The following is an 11,949-nucleotide window of genomic DNA, read 5'->3' as shown; positions in this document are numbered from 1 at the left end:
CTCACAACTGGCATTCCACAGGTGTCAGTTCTGGGTCCACTCCTCTTTTCTATCTACACTACATCTCTAGGGCAGGTGACTGAGTCTCATGGCTTCTCATATCATTGCTATGCTGATGACACCCAGCTCCATTTGTCCTTCTAGCCTGACGATCCATCCATCTCTGCATGTATCTCTGCTTGCCTGTCTAACATCTCGGTCTGGATGAGGGAAAACCACCTTAAGCTCAACCTGGCAAAATCTGAGCTTCTCGTCATCCCAGCCTGTCCATCAATCAACCACAACGTCACTGTACAGCTCGGCTCAACCACACTGAAGCCAACCAGGATGGCCAGGAACCGTGGGGTGATTCTCGATGACAGCTTGACCTTTACAGACTACATCTCAACAACTGCATGGTCCTGTAGGTTCATCCTGTACAACATCAAGAAAATCAGACCCTACCTCACCGAACAGGCTACACAGATACTAGTCCAGGCTCTTGTTATCTCAAAACTGGACTACTGCAACTAACTACTCTCGGGCCTCCCAGCCAGCTCCATCAAACCCCTTCAAATGATTCAGAATGCAGCAGCACGCCTCGTCTTCAACCAGCCCAAGAGAACCCATGTCACACCCCTCTTCATTTCCCTCCACTGGCTTCCTGTAGCTGCCCATATCAAATTCAAGGCCTTGATGCTCACCTACAAGACCTTGTCTGGAACAGCACCCCCCTACCTCAACTCTCTCCTGAAGGCTTACCTTCCCTCACACAATCTGCGATAATCAACGACTGATGCTTAGTAGTACCTACTTAGCGTGGCCCAAGGACCCTTTCAAGAACATTCAAACTAACTGTTCCTCAGTGGTGGAATGAACTTCCAACCTCAATCTCTCACCATCTTCAAAACACAGTTAAAGACCCACCTCTTCCGTGAACACCTAACCAACCCAATAATAAAAAAATAATAATAAAAAAATTACTCTGGCACTTTGTTTCTTCTGGAACTCAATTAACGGCTCTTGTATGGTAGCACTACTTGTATTGTTCTCTGCTTGATATATCGCTTTGCTTGTATTTTCTCATTCGTAAGTCGCTTTGGAAGAAAGCATCTGCTAAATGAATAAATGTAAATGTAAATAATTGTAATGTAAACTTTCAGACGTTTACCATTTAGAAACGTAACAGTTAAACATTTGAAACTTTTAAAATCAATCACAACAAAACACTAATATTGCTGAACTCTTTTAGCGTGTTTAGTGAACTCTGTCTAACCAATATCAAAGTTCATGAACTTTAACCTTCTAGTTTGAACTGTTTTGCTTTCATTTTAACTAGTGCTAAAATCCTTCTATTGATTTAGATGGTAAATGGTAAAAATGGTAAATGGTCTGCACTTATTTAGGGCTTTTTTAACCTTAGCAGTTCTACAAAGCACTTTACACTGTGTCTCATTCACCCATTCACACACACACACACACTCACACACCAATGGTAGCAGAGCTGCTATGCAAGACACCTACTTGCCATCGGGAGCAACTTGGGGTTCAGTGTCTTGCCCAAGGTCACTTGAAGTCATGTGGGCCGCCAACCGTGACCCTATCGAACCACCAACCCTACGATTAGTGGACAATAGTGGACAACCCTACGAATCGCATGGAATTTATTTATTTACAATGTATATATTTTGAAGACCTTTATGTTATAATCAATTGATTTATTGCTCCAATTATATAGTAGTATTATTATTCCCTTTCTTGTGAACCAGGTTTGCTGGTGCTACTTAAAGGTTTTAAGTTTGGTTAGTGTAAGATGAAGTTTGAGAGATCACAACATTTCCCTGCAGCTTTTTTTTTCTGTAACTACATGCAACAACATAAGCTTAAATTACCATTTGGAAAAAGAGTGATTTTTCCTCAGATGGATTGGAGACATGTCTACAATTTCCAAAATTAAATAAAATAAAAAAAAATTGTATCTAAAGTGATGCCATATTTCAGAACAAGTTTTTAAAAAGCCAGGGTATGACTCAGCAGTGTGAGATCACCATGCTGAACATATCTCTGAAATGAAGTTAAATGGTCATACCTCTGCATTGGTTTAGAAACCTGATCTCTGGTCTGTAAAGCATGACACAGTGTGTGTGAGTAAGGTGTGGGGGTCGGGCTCAGGCCCAGACAGCGCTGAGTGTTGTGCCTCACTGAGGCGGTGGGCTGCTGCTCTGTGCTTAGCATTAGGAAAGCGATGTAATACTTTAATTACAACCCTTTATCACTCACTCCGCAGTTCTCATATTTCCCTCCTCTCAAACATGTACCAGCTCGCTTACAAGCTGGCACAGCATCTCCCAGCAAACACACACACACACACACACACACACACACACACGAGATACAAGGTTAGAGACCTCTAGTAAATTCTAGTGTAAAGACAAATCTAAAAAATCTGAGAAACATTTTGCTCAGACTCAGATACCAGGGGCAGGCTAAAACATTCAGAAATGTCTCCTGTACTGTATTTATACAAACACAGGGTATCCCAAAAGTCTCCATACATATGACCATGTTTGCCAGCACCAAGTCGGTTGTGCCTTCGTCAGTGGATGGTAATGGATGTCCACTTCTCGGTTGGACCGTCTTTTTGAATTTGTTAAAAAGTTTGGCAACAGGGCTGATATTCTTAAAGGCTATCTGAAAATAAAAAATTATATATATATATATATATATATATATATATATACACACACACACACACACACACACACACACACACACACTACAGTATGAAATGTAAACTAAGTATGAAAAATTTTGGAAGACATTTTGCTAAAAGGTGTTAATTTCCCCTGTGTATGGAGACTTTTAGAACACACTGTAGAATTAACATGTTGAGTGCCCTCAATTCATTTTTCAGCCATTTCTGTAAATTGTGGATTATCAGAGTATTAACCAATCTGATCAATGGATCTTTACTAATATGCTTTCTGAACTTACACAGAGATAAGCCTTTGTGTTGGTGCCCTCTCCTAAGCGGACTTTAATCTAATTGCTGAAAGTTAACCTTGATGGCCCACTGCTAACTGAGGACTTGGCATTGGGGAAAAGGCTCAGTGAATAAGAAGCACATACTGCTGTACAACTCTGCTAAAATAAATAAAGAAATAAAAAGAGCTACTATAAAGTGCCAGTTCTGTAATTATTTCTACAGAAATAATCACAGCAGAATATATTCCACAGAAATAAGTTAGCAGAAAACCTATGATTTTGCCAGCACACTGTAGATATGAACTGCAGCATTTTATCATTACTGGTTCCTTTCACAAGCAGATGCTTGGATTGTATTCTGTCTTTCTTCTAAGCACAGGTTAAGCTGAGATTTAGGAGATGGCAAAGCTGCACTTTATTGTCTGCTAACAATGTGGGAAGAGTACTTTTTAAGCATATGTAATTGTGTGAATTACTCAATATTAATATTATGCAAATGTAATGACATATTGTGTATATACAGTATGTATACTAAGGGCTACCTAAGGGTTTTGATTCTGACTCCACACAGTTAAAGTAGTTCTCAGAACATGGTGTTCTCTTATAGTAGTATACTGGCACTTCAGAGAGTTGGGGTGGGGGCAGACAAGTAATGATGGGGATATTCCACTGTGTAATCCTTACTTTGAGGAGTCTTCCTGTGAGGTATATGTCAGACTGAATCTTTGTGAATCTCTCTCTCTCTCTCTCTCTCTCTCTCTCTCTGGAGCCCTTCCCTGCTTCTCCGCCTCATGGGTGGCACTGCCCTTCTTGTTCAGGGAATTTCTAACTGGGAGTTTTCTTCTAATCTCCAAACGACCAGTTGGGTTCTTCCCAGCATTTATTCAAACAGCCCTAAAGATGGGAAGACAAAAGGAGGAAGGTAGTCCCTTTATCTCTCTCTCTCTCTCTCTCTCTCTCTCTCTCTCTCTATCTATCTATCTCACACTGTGTCTCTCTTTCTCATTGTTTCTCTCTATAACTTGGCTTCTTGTGTACATGAGGATTGGTATGACATATACAGAACAATAATAGCATTGTCTCTATGCCTCTCTATATTAATACAGAGGTTTCAGCCATGTTATCTCTGGTGAGGGTTTGGCCCTCTACCAAAGAAAATATCCAGTGAGAAAATCTCACACTCTCTTTCTCACGTCTCCTACTCTCTGGCTCACAGGATATTGACCCGTATTCATACATACTACATCACAAACATCCCAGGCTGATATAAGTACTCCTAAAAATCCACACAAGATTACATGTTCAGAGAATCTCCTTTTCAGATATTTTTCAGGCATTGAAATGACTGACATATGTTACTCATATCATTGTGAGCTATAACAAGATAAAGATCATGACTGGTTAGTCTTAACATATTTTCTTTAAAAAAAAAACAAAAAACCCACACACAAGTGTTATCTTATACAGTAATGTGAAAATGATATAAATATTCATCTAAAGTTTCAGAAATAATGAAACTAAAGGTTTCTACATTGAAAAAACAACACAAATTAAACAAAGTCGATATTTGGTGTGACAACTCTTTGCTTTTATAAACTGCATTAATAGTCTCAGATACAATTTGTGTGGTTTTATAAGGAGACTGGCATGTTTTACTGAGCACCTTGGAGAATCTGCCTGTGTGTGACTGTCACATTTGCTTGTTTTTTTGTTTTGTTTTTGTTTTGGCTTGTATGAATACCCAGTCGATTCATTATGATCCCCTTCTACCCCCCCCAAAAGTGGTCCTTTATGTAATATGCTGCTTTTGTTACTGACATACAAATGTTTTTCTGTAGCATTTAATTTTTTTGTTGGAGAAATACTGTTTGGAAATATAAAATGTTTTTATACTGACTCAATAATGTAGAAATCATAAAATAAACATCTTTAACAAACTGTGTACGAATACTGTTTCTTGATACACCTTATATACTGTATACCTGATACCTGTATACCTGTGAACTAACATTGACTCAAGAGCCAGAGATTTATAAACTTATTCTAATTTTAGTTATAGATGATTGTTTATTTATTCTGTTGAACACAATGAGCTGAACAGACCATGGTCTCATGTACAAGTGTACAGAGCGTTTTTGTTTTTTTTTTACTTTATGAATGTTAAAATAAGGGGAGAGATTAATGTTTGTACTTTTCCTTATGATTTCATTCATACAAAGCTGAATGAAATTCAACCACATCACCCTCATTTACGCTGAAATCAGATGGTGAAGAAATGTGCTGAATCTTTTTGCTTTTAAAAATGATAAAAGGCTCTTTGAGGATGTATCGCAATCAGTTACTATTTACACCAGTTCAGCTCTATAGTATAAATCAAAAATACTTTAGATCATTAGTGATGTATGTTGTTAACCCTCTACATAAGTAGTATAGTGGAAATGCAAGCTCTCTGAACCCCAGGATTACTAGCTTTTGCTCAGAACCTATGTTGATAATTTTGTTGCATCTTCAGGATTTTACATGCTGTTCTTTGCCAGGTTAAAACATTTACACTCAGAAAAGATGGCTCTTCAATGGTTCTTTGGATAGTCCAGGGCTGATAGTCCTACTCAGAACCTTTCTAATGAAAACATTCAACTGCAGGGTTTTTCACAGAAGTTTCAGGTCTCTAGTATCGCCTGAAGAAACTTAAGGGTTCTAGATTTGATCTTTTTTTTCTGTTTCATTAGAGCTGTGAGACATAATATAACATTTAAAAATTTGCATTAATTGTGTGATTATATACTTGTGATGCAAATATTTTATGTATATAAAATGTGTTGAGCTATTCATGTTTAAAATGAAAAGATGAGAAAAAAAATCTAGGAATTACATTTTATAAATTTAGATTTTTTTTTCCAACTATATTTATAAAAAGTACAAAAGGTCAGAGAACACATAAATAATAATACATAATAATACAAACATAAACATAATAATATCATACAAGAGATTTAAGGATAAAAAAAAATTCAGATTGTAATTTTCTTAAAAACAGGGGAAATGTCTGCATGTTCATAAAAATGGGGGAAATGTCCAGTTGTTTGACGTTTAAGTGTGGACAAACATTCCAAATGATCCTGAAGATTAGCTGAGTGGCACTTTTGCTTTTGTCTTCATAATTTATAATCCAAATACGAAATATATCTTTGTCCTCTGAAACAGACTACAAAAATACATAATTTAATTTAAATATATATTTTAAAATAACTATATAATTTACAAAAAAATACACATTAAAACACAGTGGTAAAGAGACAGAGATAAAGCTCGAGAGAAAGGCTGGTACAGCTGAGAGCACTAATGTTTAAGGTGGATACATTTGCATTTACCACCAATTACAATGTTGGATTTAGAATTGTTTAGGCTGTATCGCAAGTTTCCTCAGAAATACAACCAACCATTAATAAACCACAAAATGAATTAGGATTGCTCCATAATAAAGTGTGTGTCAAAAGTGTAAGTTATCTAAACTAGAATATGAACAACAAAAAAATATGTTTGGACTAAAAATCCTGAAGGGAGGTAAATCCAAGATGCACACAGTTGATCATGAATGCATACTTTCATTTGTCTGTTGCACAAGCTGAGCTAAGCTTACACCCTGCTACACAGCGAAATCCCCAGTGTCACCATGTGCAGTGTTAAATTACCACCTCTAGCGTTGAGTTACTTTTTGAAGTGTTAATTTAATACCTACTATAGGCCTACTGAAACAACTCTTAGGCCTATGGTGTTTATACAAGTCTCTGTGGACGCAATAAACACAGTAAAGCTTGATTCAGTACCGTGTATTTTGTTATGTAGTTTTTTTTTTTACTATTAGATATTTTAATTTCAAGGTTAAACTGTGAAAATGTCTTTAAGAAGAACAGACAAAGCTGTCCTAAGCCACACTGAGGACGTTCCGTAATTATAACTCCGTGCCCTCTCTGGGGTATATGAGACTGTTCACGCTGAAGCTGTTGTAGAAGTGGCCGTTGTACTGCGCATTTTGAGCGCCACCGAACGCGCTTGAATACGTGGGCCGGTTCGCGTGCACGGTGTGGTCGTTTTGCTCCCCGTGCGGCGCAGCGTCGGTCGCAGACGCACCGTGATACGGGCTTAGTGCGCTTATGTTCCGACTGGACAGCTCGCTGATTAGCCCCAGGGAGCCCTGTCTAACGGCCGGACCCGGGGCCGAGCTCATTCCGGACATGGTGCTGAAGAAGCTGTTGAAGCAAGGTGCTGACGCAGGAGCCGTTGGAGACGCGCTTCGGTGGCTCTCATTGGCTTCTGTGTCTATTTCCGGAGACACGCCCCCGCCCAGGTGCGCGCTCTCAGAGGACTTCACACCTGCAATATGCCTGCCATCCTCGGCTTTGGTACCACCGGAAACCCCGGTGCCCGCTTCTGACCTGCGCTTTCTTTTTCGGCGGAAGTTTCCGTTGTCAAACATTTTTTCACAGTTGGGGTCCAAAGTCCAATAGTTTCCTTTTCCTATGAGAGAGAGAGAGAGAGAAAAAAAATCAGGCATTGTTAGACATGACACGTCATAGAATAAACGCACTTCTATCCCAAAATGTATCTAAATGATATTAAAGGAATTTCGAATGATAATGCCTAGAAACTTCAGTCTAGATATTTAGCTAGCCTGTAAACACTTTGGCTACTCATATGCATTTTGACTTCAAGGATCACACCATGGTCTTGTATGTGTTATGGAGTAATAGCGTGTGATGAAAACGATTTGATGAGGTATGTGCACTCACCTGGATCATCCTCGTCGCGCGGAACTTTCTTAAAGCAGTCGTTCAGGGAGAGGTTGTGCCTGATGGAGTTCTGCCAGCCCGCTTTGCTCTTCTTATAAAACGGGAAATTGTCCGCCACGTACTGGTAGATTTGGCTCAATGTGAGCTTTTTCTCGTGCGCGTTTTGGATAGCCATGGCGATGAGCGCAGAGTAGGAGTAAGGTGGGCGCACGAGCTTCAGCAGCTCCTCCTGACTTGCGATGGAGAGCCAGCCGAGGTCAGGACCCGCGAACCCGGGCGAGTTGGCGAGGTACTGCCTCTGGGAGCCGTAAGACGGTGCGATGAACGACGGGCTGCTGTTTCCGTGTAAGTATGATGGAGAGGAATTGACTCCGGGACCGTTGAGCCATAGGTAAGGGTTTGGTGTAGACGCGTACTCGCCGAGGCCGTACCCAGCTGGCCTTTGCGCGCTCGCTACACTCTGCTGGTGATAAACGAAGTTGTCGCAGTACACAGCCATCTCCGGCGCGTCGTGCGCGCTCTTGGGCTGGAGAGGACTCGCGGCTGGGGCAGAACTGTGGTGGAGCTGCGCGTCCACGGAGTTCATCATGTCCTGTCCCAGCACTGGATAAAATCCCACGGCTGTCTGTGTCAGACCAAGCGCGCGCTGCTCTCACCGCTTTCCTTTGTAAACACGCGACACCCGACAGCAGCAAGTGGTTTGGATGAACTGCTGGAGATTTGTAGGCATTTATAAGGGTGCCGTGCGCCATGGAGCTTTTTTTTTTTATTATTATTTTTTTACCGACAGCTTCACCGCTCCCAGCCTATAGGAGTTAGCTTTCAGAGTCGGGGGGCGTGGTTACCTGAGAGGACAAGTTTCATTTGTAATCAGCGAAATGGAGAGAAAGCTGAGGCTGGAGAGATTAGACAACTCTTTCTGTTCAGCAAACTATACACCTTTATTTGGTTTTATGCTAAGCAACACATTCGACCTGTAGCCTTCGAGCTTCTCATTTCGGGCTTTAGATGTGAACTGATACATTTACTAACATGTTTTAACATTGCATACTATCCGGATATGACCAGAGTGCTTTTCCCCACAAACATTTTTAAAAAGAAGAAGAAGAAGAAAAAGAAGATGATGGTGATGATGAAGAAAAATCCTTAAACGGTAGACTCATTTGAAATGTGTCTATGTGGTTTGTCCAGGTTCTCTTATAAACACTGAAGAACTTCACATTTGGGACATATGCAACACATTATAGAAAAAAAAAACATCATTATCCGAGATTAATAAATGGGTAAAATCAAAGTGTCACATTAGCCTAGTGAACTGTGAAATATAAATAAATACGTGTTGACTCTCACATTGCGTCAGTTTATTATTTGCACACCTGTATGCGACTTTGATCCTTATAGCACGGTTCTATTTAAAGTTGACCAGTTCATGAATAATTATGGCAATATAGGCAGCTACTTTGCAAAAAGAAACTTTCATGTATCATTATTTCCCTCTTTCTCGAACAAAAAAAAAAACCAAACATATTTTACCAGCCCTAAACAGTTTATTTTCGTTTATCTCACACAGACAGCGATAAGTGGAATTACATATGTATTCTACTGAATTGGAGGAGGAGGTCTGAATACAGAAGATTTTGTGGGATCTGACTGTAACTGTGAATGTGAAGAGAACTGAGATTAACAGAAGCCTCCCAGCCAACAGCAAGAGGAGTCTGTATGTCCAATAACTGACAGAATAATTCACAAGCCTTAAACTCAAATTATAATCAAAACCAGCTGGTCAACCAGGAAACAAATGAAATACTAAATAACCGAGACATTTATAACAGATTGTCACCCTATACAACATGATTATGATGATAAAAACAAAGGAGTTTTATATTGCAACTAATAATAATACTATAGTCCACCTCCTCCTCACCCCGATAATAATAATGATAATAATAATAATAATAATAATAATAATAATAATAATAATAATAATGATAAATAAGTCTTCTTCGAATGTCAACCGTCACATCTGTAATTGATATAAAGAGGTAAGTTTACTTCATTCTTATCCTACACTATTTAGTTAGGTTATTTTCGATGTATCAAACAATCTTCCATCAAACTTTGTCAAACAAAATCTGATCCATGTTCCATGTAATGCGCTGACAAAAACTGCTTGAAATGAACTGTACACTTTACAACACAGAAAGAAAGAAAGAAAGACGGAAAACTGGTTAAAAAAAAAAAAAGTTCCAGCATTTCTTCATTTGTCCCAGTATTTGGGAATTTATTAATTAGAATTAAAAGAATAAGACATGTGTAGGCATATTATCATGAGTATTTTGAGTATTTCGATGTATTTATTTAGTAATAGTTTAACCCTGTAGTCTTGACATTACGCACAGGCTACCCTATTCACTACAGCGCCTTCACTAAACCCCTAAAATAAAGCAGCTTTATTCAATTTTAAAATCTATTTTTTCATGAAGAATTAACCTGTCATTCATCAAAAACTTTGTGAATATGTGGATTTTCCCTCTGCAGTGCAGAAAGACTGCATTTAATCAGTGGACACGACTCGTTTTCTCTGCTGTTAAACATAGTGGCAGGTCATTCTTGGCCCTTAAGACAACACAGGGGTTTCATTTAATAATAAGGATTTCGAATTTAATTAATTTTCATGATTTGCATATAATTTGTTCCATATGGAACCTATTAGTAATGTTGAAATATGAATGCTCCCACAGGGATGGTCCATATAAAGAAAGTTATTAGCAGAACTGGAATTTGGAGACGATTTCAGTGTTAACATAAATAAGTAAATAAATAAACAAATAAACATGTATTATAAGCAATGAAAGATGGGGAACTCCATGCTGACGTTTCGCCTGAATCTGAGAAGATGAATGGCGCCATCTGGTGATAAACATCTGTAAGAACAGTCAGAGGTTTCGTTCGGTGAGAAGGTCCTGGCTACAGCCTGCAGAACGGGGCGGGGCTACACGTGTCGCTCCGCCCACAACCTGGCTCATTGTTAATGGATATCAGAGCCCATTAAAGGAGCTGCAGGAATATCTGGCAAGTACTGCTCACTCCCTTCATGTGACAACAATCTCATATTTTGTACATTCCTGGACTACTGGGTAATGTAGCTAGACACAAGCCCGCCTAAATCACCCCAAACCAAGTGGCAAAATGTGTTATGTTCTGACGAGAACATAATGTTGGTAAATGGTCTGCACTTATATAGCACTTTTTTTCCAAAGCACTTTACACTGTCTCATTCACCCAATCACACACCAATGGTAGGAGAGCTGCCATGCAAGACTCAAACTTGCCATCAGGAGCAACTTGGGTCTTGCCCAAGGATACTTCAGCATGTGAGTCATGTGGGCTGGGAATCAAACTGCCAACCCTACAGTTAGTGGACAACCCGCTCTACCACCTGAGCCACAGCCACCCACAATAAACTGGGATTTGTCTTATTGTTAATATTAGACAGTATTAGCATTAACTATAAGGCAAATATATGTTATGTGCTATAAGAGCCTAATTAGAGGGATCCAGATGGGCCTTTTTCCAATTTTTTCCCCAATAGAATAACCACAAACATTTCTCAGTTTACTCATCCCTATTTCTTACTTACATTTTCAAATTCTAGAGTATTTGGGAGGAATCCATTTCTTGAAGTTTAACCAAAAATACAATAATAATTATAATAATAATAATAATAATAATAATAATAATAATAATAATAATAACAGCAACAACATTACATTTACATTGTAAATAAATATATACACAAACAAACAAACAAACAAACAAACAAACAAACAAATAAATGATAAAACTTCAATGGTTAATCATAATCTTAAGACTTACAATTCACAGGTTCACAAGCAAATCGCACAGAATGTATTTTTATTTATTTATTTATTTACAATGTATATATTTTGATGACCTTTATGTTATAATCAATTGATTTATTGCTCCAATTATGTAGTAGTATTATTATTCCCTTCCTTGTGAGCCCCAGCCGCCCGTTGTATTTTTTTGGCCACAATTCTAAAATACACTCACTGAACACTTTATTAGGAACACTATATTGGGTAGAGTCTCCGTGTGTTCTAAAAACAGCCTCAATTGTGTGGCATGGATTCCAAAAGATGTTGAAAACATTCTCTTGAGATTATGGTCCATG

General features: G+C 38.7%; 1 protein-coding gene across 1 annotated transcript; it reads right to left on the bottom strand.

Moving 5' to 3' along the window:
* Positions 1–6,916: 6,916 nt before the first annotated feature.
* Positions 6,917–9,661, bottom strand: foxi2 (forkhead box I2). Its single transcript, XM_053620065.1, has 2 exons — positions 7,755–9,661; positions 6,917–7,482 (listed from the first exon to the last, which is right to left on the bottom strand). Exons 1-2 carry the CDS (start codon positions 8,341–8,343, stop codon positions 6,917–6,919), a joined length of 1,155 nt encoding a protein of 384 aa, XP_053476040.1. The 5' UTR covers positions 8,344–9,661.
* Between the last annotated feature and the right edge of the window lie 2,288 nt (positions 9,662–11,949).

Source organism: Ictalurus furcatus, chromosome 3 (assembly GCF_023375685.1).
Source record: "Ictalurus furcatus strain D&B chromosome 3, Billie_1.0, whole genome shotgun sequence".
In the NCBI taxonomy this organism is placed as follows: Eukaryota; Metazoa; Chordata; class Actinopteri; order Siluriformes; family Ictaluridae; genus Ictalurus; species Ictalurus furcatus.
Note: the sequence above shows the minus strand (reverse complement) of the source record. Positions and strands in the feature narration are given on the sequence as shown.